The sequence below is a fragment of the Mesocricetus auratus genome, unplaced genomic scaffold (assembly GCF_017639785.1).
Source record: "Mesocricetus auratus isolate SY011 unplaced genomic scaffold, BCM_Maur_2.0 Super-Scaffold_100676, whole genome shotgun sequence".
Taxonomy (NCBI): domain Eukaryota; kingdom Metazoa; phylum Chordata; class Mammalia; order Rodentia; family Cricetidae; genus Mesocricetus; species Mesocricetus auratus.
The window spans coordinates 11,416,131-11,429,562 of record NW_024429266.1 but is presented as its reverse complement, the minus strand read 5'-3'; the positions used below and the strand labels follow the sequence as shown (position 1 = coordinate 11,429,562).

General features: G+C 47.5%; 1 protein-coding gene across 1 annotated transcript; it reads right to left on the bottom strand.

Moving 5' to 3' along the window:
- Positions 1-8,403: 8,403 nt before the first annotated feature.
- Ccdc185 (coiled-coil domain containing 185) lies at positions 8,404-10,454 on the bottom strand. The gene has a single exon (XM_005078120.2). The coding sequence runs from the start codon at positions 10,364-10,366 to the stop codon at positions 8,537-8,539; it is 1,830 nt and encodes a 609-aa protein (XP_005078177.1). The 5' UTR covers positions 10,367-10,454; the 3' UTR covers positions 8,404-8,536.
- Positions 10,455-13,432: the final 2,978 nt, after the last annotated feature.

Genomic DNA, 13,432 nt, shown 5'->3' with positions numbered 1-13,432 from the left:
TCCAAAAGATGTACATTCACACAACAAGGACATCTCTTCAGCTAGTTCATAGCAGCATTATTTGTAATAGCCAGAACCTGGAAGTAACCTAGATGCCCGTCAGCTGAAGAATGGATACAGAAAATGTGGTACATTTACACAATGGAGTACTACATATCGGAAAAAAAAAACAATGGAATCTTGAAATTCTCAGAAAAATGGATGGAACTAGAAGAAACTATCCTGATTGAGGTAACCCAGTCACAAAAATATAAACATGGTATGTACTCACTCATATATGGATTTTAGACATAAAGCAAAGGATTACCAACCTATAATCCATACCGCCAGAGAAGCTAGGAAACGAGGACACTGAGAGAGACATACATAGTCACCCCCACTCCACTCCAAGAAGGGGAAAGGGACAAGATCTGAGCAAATTGGGAGGATGGGGGGAGGGCAGAGGGAGTTGGGAAAAAGAGAAGGGGAAAAGAGGGGAGAGGAGGACATGAGGAAGAAGGAAGATTGAGTCAGGGGAAGAATAGAGTAGAGCAAGAAGAGAGATACCATAATAGAGAGAGCTATTACGGTTTTAAAGAGAAATCTGACACTAGGGAAATGTTCAGAGATCTACAAGGATGACCCCAACTAACAATCTAAGCAATAGTGGAGAAGCTACCTTAAGTGCCTTTCCCCAATAATGAGATTGATGACTATCTTATGTGCCATCCTAGAGCCTTCATCCAGCAGCTGATGGAAGCAACAGACACCCACAACTAAACACTAAACTGAATTCATGGAATCCAGTTGCAGAGAGGGAGGAGTGATGAGCAAAGAGGTCAAGACCAGGCTGGTGAAACCCACAAAAAAGCTGACCAGAACAAGGGTGAGCACATGGGCTCCACACTGGTAGCTGGGAAACTAGCCTAGGACAGAACCAGGCCCCCTGAATGTGAGAGTCAGTTAGGAGGACTGGGCAGTCTATAGGGCCTCAGTATTTATCTCTATTATACGAATGGACTTTGGGAGCCCACTCCACATAGCGCGATACTCTCTCAGCCTAGATACACTGTGAGGATCCCCTGTGGAAGGCCTCACCCTCCCTGTGGATCAGAAAGGGGATGAGATAGGAGGTTGGTGGGGGGCAGGGGAGGAGGGGAGGAAGAAGGAACTGGGATTGACATCTAAAACAAGCTTGTTTCTAATTTAAATAAAAAATAAATATTTAATATGGAAATTAATGTGTATCACTATAAGAATTTCATAATTTGTACTTTGTTCATACCCCCCATTACTTCTCCCAAATAATCGCCACCTGTGAGTGTCTGTGTGTGTATGTGTGTGTGTGTGTGCATGTGCGTGTGTGTGCGTGTGTGTGTGCGTGTGCAATAGGTTATTAATGAAATTCTAGGTATTGGGATACCTCTTATGAGTTGTTGTTCAGAAGGGCTGCCGATATCCCCCTGACACAAACAATACAAGCTATCACCGCTGCTCTTGGCTGCCCACCAGAACTAGATGGTAAAACCCTGTTGCGGAAGACATCACTCTCCGATACAGCACATAGAGATATTAAGCTAGAGCTGAACTGGAAGCTCTCTCACCATTGACTAGCTTCCATGGTCCTGGCACTGTGCAGACTGAGGGAGAAAGGCCATCAGTTGTCTTACCCAGCTGTAGACCTGGAGTGCCACAATACCAACCTGCTAGGCAGCATGTGTCCACTGTTACAATAGTGGCATGACTGTTAGGGGTGCCTGGCTAGTTTTCCGTCATCTTGACACAAGTTAGAGTTTTCTGGGAAGAGGAAGCCCAACTGAGAAAATGACTCTATCAGATTGCCTGTAGGCAATTCTGAAAGGCATATTCTTGGTTAGTAAATGCCATGGGAGGAACCAGCCCACTGGTGAAGGTGTCACTCCTGGGCCCATCATCCTAGATGGTGTAAGAGGCAGGTTGAGCCATGGGGAGTAAGAGAGAAATTTCTTACTCCCCATGGGGAACAAGCTATTAATGATCTATATTTTAGTGGTATCTGTTGTGATGTCTAGTTTTATTAAGTTGGGTCCTCTCTCTCTTTGGTTAGTTTGGACAAGGGTTTGTTAATTTTGCTTATTAACAAGCCAGTCCTTTGCTCTTGGTACTTTTTTTTTATTCCTTTGGTTTCCATTTCATTAATTTCTACCTTGATCTGTATCATTTCTTTCTTTTAATGACTTTGGGTTCAGCTTGCTCTTGTTTATCTAAGACCTTAAGATATATATCACTATCTATTTAAGATCTCTTTGGTTTTTAGATATAATTAAACTTAAACTTTCCTCTTAGAACTCCCTTTTCCCTGGCCAAAGTTCTGTCAAGTTGTGCTTTTCTTTGAACCAGGAATGTTAAAATGTCCTCAGTGGTCCACTGGTTTTTCAAGAGCACATTGCTCTCTATATGTGTGTGTTTAGTGCCCATAAGTTCCCGTTGTGATTGATTACCACTGTTACTCCACTATGTTGTAAAAAGACTAAGAAATCTTTTTAATTTTGGTATCTAATATGTCTTGTTCTATAACATAAAGTATTATTTTAGAGTTAGTTCCATAGGCTGCTGGGGACATCGAACAGAACATGTTTTGTGGGTATCTCTTGTTCATTTGGTCTGTGGTGCACTTTTTCAGGTGTCTTGTAGTCTGAATGTCCTACCTGTTGATGAGAATGGAGTATTGGAATTGCCCACAATTTTGTGTCTGGATATTTCCGAACCTTTATGTGCAATGCCTTTTTAAAAATGAAATCGATGCTCCGGGTTGGGCTTATACATCTTTACAACTGTTACAACTTTCTGATGGGTTGTTCCCATTAGTAGTCTGTAGTGACTACTTTTTAAAAATATCTTATAATTTTGGCTTGACGTCTGCTCCATTAAATGCTAAGTATAGTTATTTTTGCTTGTCCCTAGCTCCCATTATTTGGTGTATTGATTTCCATTCTTCCTCTCACAGTCTGGATGTGTCTTTGCCAGTGAGATGTGTTTCCTGTAGACAACAAGAACTTGGTTCTTGGGGATTGTCTTGTGGGTATGAGGTAGGGGTGTGTATAAATGTTTGCATGTGTGCATATGTGAAGGTCAGAGGTTAATGCCAAGTAGTTATTTGATTACTCTTCACTCCTGCCTGTAAGTCAGAGTGTCTCACTGAGTGTGGAACTCACTCAGATAGGGCAAGCCCCTGAAATCCTCCTGTCTCTATCTCCCTAGTGTTGCATAACTTCTTCACTAATATTTGGGGCTATTATTTCCTAGAGTGATTTTCCAAGCTGATTCCTTATTGGTATTCCTCCTGAGGTTCCCACACCATGAACACTGGCTCTCCTGTCACAGTTCTGCAAGTGCAGGAGGCTCTACTCATTTTTAAAATGAAATTTCTCTCTTACTCCCACAGTTGCTTGTATTTTTTTTTTTTGCTGTTCTGTCTCATGGCTTCTTCCATCTGTTCCTTTCATTCTGCAGATGAAGCCATCGCGTTGATCTTTTGATCTTCGTGACATCTGTTGTCTTCTTCTACCTTGTGGGCTCTAGGGATCAAACTCCCGGCTCCAGGCTTGCACAGAAAGAGCCTTCTCATATTGAGCCATCTTAGAGTTCAGGTTGTACGGTTCAAACTCTGCTTCCGTGTGTCTCACTAGGTTCTTCTCCATACTTTTTATGCTTTTGCTGAGATTTTATTGACTACTTCAAGTGTGGTCAAAATCACTTTGTGAAGCTTTCTGTTGCTGTTGTTATAGCTGCTTATAAATGGGTTTTAGATAACTCCAACATTTCTTTTGGCATATATGGATTCTTTTTCATTCAGCTTGAGATAGACTTGGTTCTTTGTGGAATGATTTTCAGTAATGACCTAGACAATTTGTTCCATTAAAAGACTCATTGGGCCTTATTTAAAATATCCTTTGTGGCTGACTTTCTTTGATATCATCCCCAGGAAATAAAACATATCATTGCCTCATGCTGAGGGGCAGGAGTAAAAATCCACTTCCCCAGTTAGCCATTGCTAACTGAAGCAGGTAAAACTACTCTTCCCTATTGCTGGGAGGGGATGGGAGTCTTGGGCCTCCTGTACACTCTTCCACCTGATACTGCTGCAGGCGGGGAGAAGCAGGAGGTCCGTCTTGCTCCCCATGTAGCAAGGTGGATGGGTGAGGGCTGGGATGTGCAGTCTTGTTTTTGCTGAATACGGATGGAAATTTCTACTCCCTGAGTAGTTAGGAGCCTAGGCTACTATGCAGTTTCTCCCAGCATTGCTAGGACAGGGGAAGGTAACTCCCTATCACAACCTGGAAGGAAAGAACACCGGTGCCCTGCTCAGTCTTTGCTAGCATGGGCAAAGGTGAAGCTATAGGTTTTCCTGTGGAGTTTAGTTGGAACCGTGTAGTTCTAGGACATTGGTTGGAGACACCAGGCTGTTCATATTTTGGTATTTCTTCAACTCACAGGTCTGGAACATATGAGGCAAAATGAAAACTCAAGGAACTCAGGATTGTGTGGGTTTATTTTGGCTCCTGAGCTGAGAGCTGGTCTGACTCTTTGTAGAATTCTCTGCTTGTCCCACACAGAATATTTAGTGTTTTAGTTGTACTTAAGAGATGGGGAAGTTCCCTTTACTTCTGTCAGCTTTATTTTGTATATATTATTTTGGCCAGTAGTTTCCACAAAGGTTAGACAAAGGAATGAGTCTATATTTATTTCATGGAGCAAAGGACAGTGCAGGAGAAGAATGGAATCTGGATGTGGAGTGAAAACATCCCACTTGCTGTCTTCTATTTGGACATTGTATTGACTATATCCTTAATCATAAAATAGAAGACACTGGTCCTGGCCTCAAGTGGCATGTAGTCCAATTAGGAAGCCAAGGTTAAATTTCAAAATGGACACTCCTTACAGAACATGGCAATTGTGCTCAGAAAGAACAAATTGGGATATGGTGGGGGGAGGTAGCTGGTGAGACAGCTAAGCTCAAGGGGGTGGGGCTGACAGTGGCGCATGCCAATATTAATAATAAGAGCCACAGTATTGAGTTACAGAGTATTAGAGTTACAGAGTTAGTATTAGAGTTACAGAGTATTAGAGGGGTGGGGCTGACAGTGGCGCATGCCAATATTAATAATAAGAGCCACAGTATTGAGTTACAGAGTATTAGATCCTGGGTTACTTTGCCCAACACCTTGCATGAATGGTTTCATGTAATTTTCCCTTATAACAATGCCTGGGAAGCATGAGTTACTTCTGAATTTATAGACAAGGAAACCGAGACTGACAGGAAACCCCAGATCCATGTCAAGGCTGGTCTGAAACATCTTAAACATTGTCTCAGAATACCTGCTGTCATGGCTAGAACATGGATTTACTTGGTCATGAAGACAGTAATATGGGAAACGAGGCTGGATCTGTGAGAGCTTGCATTTGTGAGCAGGGGTCCCTGAGTATGTTTGAGTGGATAAAGGAGGTGGTATATATAGCAGGTCTATTTAAGGACAGCTGGTAGAGGGGACCTAGGACAGGAAGAAAACAGGATAGGGACAGAGGTCTGATTTCCATTGTGTAAGCAGAGTGGATGTCACACTGACCTCTGTACAAAAGTACCCATCTGGTTATGTTTGACGCTGTTTAATAGTTACTAGCAAGACAAAAATCCTCTAATGGCACTTACAGTCTATCTTTTCCCTTCCCCGTTTCATGCAGATCCTGCCATAGGGCTGTGGGATGGTGCGGCCAGTCAAGGTGCTCACTACTGGATGACGCAAGCTTGACAACCTGAGTCAAATCTCTGTACTCTGACCTCCACGTGGGCACTGTGGCATGTGTTCCCTCCCCCAACACAGACAATAACAACCAAAATAACTTTTAAACTTTCCATCAAGTTTTTTTTCTTTAAGAAAACATTTGGTGGTTCAGTTGAAGCTGAGAGATAGGATGGGTTAATTTCTATTGTTGCTGCCTCCTTATCTTTAAAAAGTCATATTACTGAGTCATGTTTAGCAATTCATATAGTGCCTAGTTAAGCTAATTAGGCTCAATGTGGGTAGACAAAATGACATCACATGCCTCCTTCAAAAGAGACAGAGAAGACATAGAGCAAAGGATTACCAGCCTACAACCCACACCTCCAGAGAAGCTAGGAAACGAGGAGGACACCGAGAGAGACATACATGGTCCCCCGGAGAAGGGGAAAGGGACAAGATCTCCTGAGCAATTTGGGAGCATGGGAGAGGGGATAGGGAGTTAGGAGAAAGTGAAGTAGAGAAGATGAGGAGAGAGGAGGACATGAGGGAGCAGGAAGATTGAGTCAGGGGAGGAATAGAGGAGAGCAAGAAAAGAGATACCATATTAGAGGGAGCCATTATTGGTTTAAAGAGGAATCTGACACTAGGGAAATGTCCAGAGATCTACAAGGATGACCCCAACTAAGATTCTAAGCAATAGTGAAGAGGCTGTCCTAAATGCCCTTCCCCTATAATGAGATTGATGACTACCTTATATGCCATCCTAGAGCCTTCAGGCCTGACAGTCCATGAGAACCTTGCGGGCCTGGAAGCTGACGACCGAGCTCAGGTTGCTCTCCTGGACCTTCTTCTGACTTTCCACCAGGTGCTGCTGCCTCTTGTGACAGGCCACCTCCAGCCTCTTCTGCAGCTGGAGCCTGTTCAGGTCCTGCAGACTCTGCAGCACCCAGTAGCTGATGGAATCAGAAGCAGACACCCACAGCTAAGCACTGAGCCGATTTCCTGGAATCCAGTTGTAGAGAGGGAGGAGTGATGAGCAAAGGGGTCAAAACCAGGCTGGTGAAACCCACAGAAACAGCTGATCAGAACAAGGGGGAGCTCATGGACCCCAGACTGATAGTTGGGAAACCAGCATAGGACAGAACCAGGCCCTCTGAACATGGGTGTCAGTTAGGTGGCCTGGGCAATCTAAGGGGTCCCTGGTAGTGGAACAGTATTTATCCTTAGTGTATGAATTGATATTGGGAGCCTATTCCCTATAGAGAGATACTCTCTCAGCCTAGACACATGGGGAAGAACCTAGGCCCTGCCCCAAATGTTGTGACAGACTTTGAAGATCCCCCCCTTAGAAGGCTTCACCCTTTCTATGGAGCAGAAGAGGGATAGGATGGGGGGTCAGTGTGGGGAATTGGAGGATGGGAGGGAGAGGGAACTGGAATTGATATATAAAATAAGATTATTTCTAATTTAAATACATTTTTAAAAGAAGAGACAAGAAATAGAGGGGAAAAGAGAAATGCTATAGAGCCTCGATGCATAAGGCTGGATGGGAGCAGTCCTCAGCTCCCCACCCCAGCTCCTCACCCCCCAGCTCCCCACCCCCATCCTCCACCCCTATCCCACCACACCCCACTTTCCTATCCCCAGTCCAAGAAAGACCAAATATATTCTAGTGACTTCTTTTCTTTTGAGATAAGGCCTCACTGTGTAGCCCGGGCTGGTCCTGGAAGTCACTGTGTCATAGCCCATACTGGCCTGTAGTGCTGGTATTATAGAGTGTGTGCCTGCTGGGTTTCACTGAGCTCTTAGATACCTGTCTGGTGGGACAGTTGACACGCAGACCTAGTGGGTTATAAACAATATTGCCGTTGAGTAGGGATGGCCAAAGAACTCCTCAGTCTGGGAGGAACTATGGAAGCGCGCGCGCGCACACACACACACACACACACACACACACTTCATCACTGACCATCAATCCCATGGAATGACCTGAGAAAGGAAACAGAAAAGGAGAGGGTGGGGCCGAGGTTTGTCACTAACACTAGATGAGGTTAATGAGTATCCACACTGCAGGGTTTTAAGTTTAAGCGTGCATCACAACCTCTTCTGCATATTAGAATATGCAGATTCCCAAATCTAGTTGCTTGCAAAGTCCCCTAGTCCACCTTTGCTTTTACCCTCACTTTGCCAACCTCACCGTTCTCATTGTAGATTAGCACAACGTTTACCAAGTCGTATCATAAAACGCTATTTCCAGTTGTAATATGTATGTATGTATGTATGTATGTATGTATGTATGTATGTATGCATGTGTGCATGTATGTATTTTGAGACAGGGTTTCTCTGTGTAGCCCTTGGCTGCCCTGGAGCTCCCTCTTTAGACCAGGCTGGCCCGGAACTCACAGAGATTTGCCTGCCTCTGTGCCTTTGCCTCCTGAGTGCTGGGATTAAAGGTTTGCTCCCCCCCCCGCTACTCCCAATTGTGCATGTTCTGACTCCTCTAACTCCTGCCTCATGTTGTCTTTCTAGACTCTTTGAAAGGCAAATGAGTGTTTTCTGTTCCACCTCAAAACTCAAAAGCAATTTTCATACCTGCCCCACCCCCCCACTCTCTCTCCCCAACCCCATCCACACCATCCAAGTGAATCAATGAACTAATTCATGGGAGGCAACTGCAGCTATTTTATATATTTTCTTAAAAATCAATGCACGGTTAAAATCAGATTATAAAGCAGAGTCGCATGGTGACGATGACGTGTCTGGCTGCCGGGTGGTGCCCTGTTCCTCCTGGGTTCTCAGTAGATTCCACTCTGATGGTGCACAGGCAGCTGCGGCTCTGCTGCCATGTGGTCAAAGCAGCGGTCTGTCTTGGAGGCCGAGGGAACCTTCTGGAACTCCTGGAAGATGGGATCGTTCCCTCGGGTCATCGGCCCCACCCTTTGCTCCTTCTTCTTGATGGCTTCCTTGATGCCCTCAATGTGATACTTCTCCTCCTTCTCCGCTTTCAGCTTCAAGATGTGGTGGTTCCTCTCCCGCAGGATGTTCAGCTCCTGCAGGTGCTGCGCTCTGTCCCTGTCGGTCTTGTGCGCCTGACACCTGGCCTGCCTGATCTTCTGCTCAGCCAGCTCTGCCAGTACCCGCTTGCTCTCTTGGCGCCGCTCCTCTGCCTCCTCCGCTCGCCATCTCGCTCGCTGGAACTGCTGGGCCTCCTTCTGCGCCTTCCCCTGCTGTTCTCGATGCCTCTCCTTAGCCAGATCTTCTTGGATGTCCTGGGAGCGCTGGGAACTCTGTTCGAGCGACAGCTTCCTAAGGAGCTCTTCCGCTTTGGCCTGACAGTCCATGAGAACCTTGCGGGCCTGGAAGTTGACGACCGAGCTCAGGTTGCTCTCCTGGACCTTCTTCTGACTCTCTGCCAGGTGCCTCTTTTGACAGGCCACCTCCAGCCTCTTCTGCAGCTGGAGCCTGTTCAGGTCCCGCAGGCTCTGCAGCACCCTCTGCTGCTCCCGCAGACGCTGCAGTTGGCACTGTTTGAGTTGCTCAGACCTGTCTAGCTTGTCCAGGTCTGGGTTCTCCGGGTTGTCAGGTGGCACAGGCCACCGACTCTCGCTCTCCGACTGGATGGCGCTCTTCTCCTGGCAGTCCCGCAGCTGGCCGGGTTGCTCGCGGCCCTGGCAAAGCTGCTCATGGTCCCTCCGTGGCTTGTGCTGGTCCTTCTGTCCTTGCCACTGCTCCTGGCTCTGCTGCAGCAACAGCCTGCGCTCTCTCTCCAGGGTCAGGTGGACTTTCTGGTCTGAGCGCTTCAGCTCTTCCCAGGCGACTGCTGCCTGTTGCTGCAGCTCTCGCATCTTCTGGGCCTTCTGGAGCCGGCTCAGCACCAGAGCCACGATCTTCTGGTCCCTGGAGGATATCACTGCTTCGTCCAGCTTGCTTTTGAGGACCTGAGCGTGCTGGCTACTCGTCTCTTTGCAGGAGGTGGAGGGTTGGGAGTACTGGTTGGCTAAGGACTCAGTCCGGTCACCACTACCCCTCTTCTGGGTGCACACACAGGTGGATTGCTTCCGGGACTCGAGGGAGTGCACAGAAGACTTGTCGGTGAGAACCGAGGAAGGGGACCAGAGACCTACATGTCTGCGCACCGGCACTGCCCACCGGTCTCCGTTGTGTGTCTTTTCTAAAAGCAAACTCTGGGGGCTGAAAGCTCCCCCAGGGTACGGCGGGGAGGAAGCTCCTGGGGCTTCAGGGTAGCGGGGGCGGGGCTGATCGGGTGGCTGCTGCTGCTGCTGCTGCCAGGTCCTGCTGGACTTGGTGGGCGCCTCTTCGTCCAGCTGCCTGCTGCCGGACCTGTGCTTCCTGGCGCGGTCCGACGGTCTCCGGGCCACGTGTGTCAGGCTGTGGCTCTCTCGTGGCAAGGACATATAGCCACGCCGGCGGGACCGCCCGGTGGGTGAACATTTCTGGTGCCCCCAGGGCAATCCGGTCTCGATTTCCGCACCTGGAGTCTGGGCCCAGGGACTCAGGGACAGCTCAGGCCAGCCCAGCGGTGCGTCGGATTCCTGCTCCCCACCGGTCGAGGGCTCCCCATGCTCCGCATAGGGACATGAGGAGAAGAGGTGGAAGCCGGCCATGCTCTCTTCCCGGGGGGCCCAGAGTCTACAGGAAGGTCAGGGGACCTCCTGGGGGCCACTGAGAACACCCACCCTACTCTCAGATCCCGGGACCCACGTGGCCTGTGACGCTCCCGCCACTTCACAATGCATCCCTGCGCCATCGGGTCTTTGAAGGCCTCAGCTCACTGGGGCTTTGAGGAGAGGGAACAGAGTGGGTGAAAAGATGCCTCGGGGGAGACACTTGGCAGTCTAGGAAATCAAGGGTGGTATTAGAAATGGGGATCGTGATGCCACGGGCGTTTCAGCTCCCTGAATTACTGGAACAGTGAGAGCCCCTAGGCCAAGGGTGACGTGCTAAAAATAGAATACAGTGGGAGGGAGGGACAAAGTGCAGTGTCGAGGACCTAGGATGGTGCTTGTCCTTGGAGTCGCATCACTTTTTATTTTTACATTTGTTTGTGTGCGTGTGTGTATGTGTGTATGAACAAATACAAGCCGTAGCCGCCATGTGGGCGGCAGGAGTCGGTTCTTTACACCATGTGAATTCCAACTTCCTTTACTGGCCAAGCATCCCGCCCACCTACCTCACTCTTCCGGATCTGTGCAGGCAAGGGCAAGGGCAAGGGCAAGGGCAAGGGCAAGGGCAAGGGCAATGGCCGAGAAAGAACACTGATTGGGACCTCAGTAAGCCCAAGGGTTGCTTCCCTGTTAGCCTTTGTAAACTTTAAAACAGCAGGAGGCCGTTCTGATTTTCATCTAATGTGCCAGTTCCAGCTTTTATCAAAATGTGAGTTTTGTCCGAACTTTTTGCAATAGCCCCCAAAGATTTCATTTATTTGACATTTGTCTTTTTTCTCTACTTTTGTGTGTGCCCCCCCCCCACTTGCCTAGAGGCAAATGAGTCTGAGTCCTTCCTCTTACTTTCAAACCATGTGATGTTGGGCAGGTCACTCCCTGACACTCAAGTTCTGAAAAGTTGGGCCATTATGAAGGCAAAGTGAAATGAAATATGTGGAAAACCTGGCCCCACAATGCATTGGATAATGATGCCCTACTAAGCTCCAATTAAAGGTTCTAACACTTAATACATTAGTTTACAAAATGTCTGCAGCTTCTAGCTGAAGAAAAGAGTTTCCGGATTAATGTAACTTGAATGAAGTTTCGGTGAAGTGCAGAGAGCGGTGACTCTCAGGTTCTGTCACAGCAAACTCTGGGATTCGGTCGTTTTCCTCATCTAGGGTTGCTATGGTCTGGATGTATGCCCCCAAACCTCCTGCTTTGAAATCTAATCACAATGCTGGCATTAAGAGGTAGGGGCCATTGACAAGATGGTTTAGTCATAAGGGTGGAACCCTCATAAATGGATGGGTGCCCTTGCTCCAGAACTTCATTCCAGTTTATAGGAATCGGCCCCCAGATGGCGTGATACAGAAAACAGTAGCAGGCACACCTCAGACTGCACTGAGTACCGCTTGTTAGGGACTCACTGGCAGGTGTGTGGTCCTAGGTCGTAATATGAATATTGAGTTGTCCTTGATTGGGTTAGGAGACTTTGATAGTGGTCAGAACCAAAAGTGACTTCACTTAAGTCAGAATGTACCTGGTTTATCTTAAGGCAATATCAAGGATGCCAGGAATGTTTCTGGTGCTCATGACACCAAGATCTGGCTTGTAAAGCTCTTCCTGTTGGCTTGTTTATGAAGATCACCTGTGGCTCTCAGGCCACACCCCCCCGCATAGCTATAAATATGGCCCAGCACAGAACTGCTAACTTAAAAGGGGTGTGTGTGTGTGTGCGTGTGTGTGTGCTGTGTGTGGGGTGTGTGTGTGTGTGTGTGCTGTGTGCTGTGTGTGGGGTGTGTGTGTGTATGTGTGTGGGGTGTGCGTGTGTGTATGTGTGTATGTGTGTGTGTGTGGTGTGTGTGTATGTGTATGTGTGTGCATGTGTGCGTGTGTGTATGTGTGTATGTGTGTGTGACTCCACTACCCAATTCTCAAGTGTGTACTTTGTAGGTGACAGCACGGTTCCACAACATCAAAAGGTTTTACAGGCTTGAAAGCTTGAAGACTATGTGAAGCAGCCAGCCGAGGCTACCCAGGAGCCATCACAGTGGTTATCACTCATAGTGACTGGTAACTTCACACTGAAGCCCTACAGCCCATGCAAAAGGTGAGCCAAGGAGATGTCTCGGCCTCGAAGGCAGGAAGGCTCAGCCACACCCTCTCTGAGGGAAGGTCTTCGTTTCATGGCTAACCCTTAATGGCTGGCAGATGTTGCACAGAGCCCGGAACGATGTCCGGGACAAACTGGGGAAACACAAAAGGAAAGCTGTTTGAGAAGCCTTGGAGCACAACACACCTGTGTCTCTGGATCCCCATACGGCTCCTTGGAGGGCCCCAGATTGCAAATCACATCAGGGCTCCCAGGAGCACATGAAAGACATGCTTTGTGAATGCTAAGCTGCCCAGCATCCCCTCGATGCTAGGAACAGTCAGTCTCCTTTTTATATGGCAGTGAAATCCTCAACGGATTGCATTGTGTGTCTCAGAGTGTGGCCTTCTGCCAAAGGGAGACCCAGGTAGGCCTTCTTTCTTCCTTTGGTGGAGGGTTGAAAAATATGCTCTGACCCCACAAGAGAATCCACAGGATGGAAGTGTGCTCTGTGTGCTTATGGTTCCTGTGGAAACTTGAAACATTCTCTCTCTCTCTCTCTCTCTGAATAGCTCTTAATGCTTAGATGAGTTACAGGAGAGAAATTAGTTAGATACTGACATGTGGCATGGGCACTTGAACACAGATTGTTCAAACAGACATGGCCTTAAGTATAAAATGTATTCTGGAGGCCTGAGAGAGGGCTCGGCAGTTACGAGCACTTTCTGCTCTTGCAGAGGACATGAGTTCTGTTCTCAGCGGCCATGATGAACAACTCACAACCGTCCCCAGCTCCAGGGGATCTGATGTCCTTTTAGGACTCCACTGGCACACACTTGGTATACACAATAAACAGAAATAAATCTTGTAAAATGAAATACAACCAAATACAACCAAAATACACATTGGATTCTAAAAATGTAACACAGAGA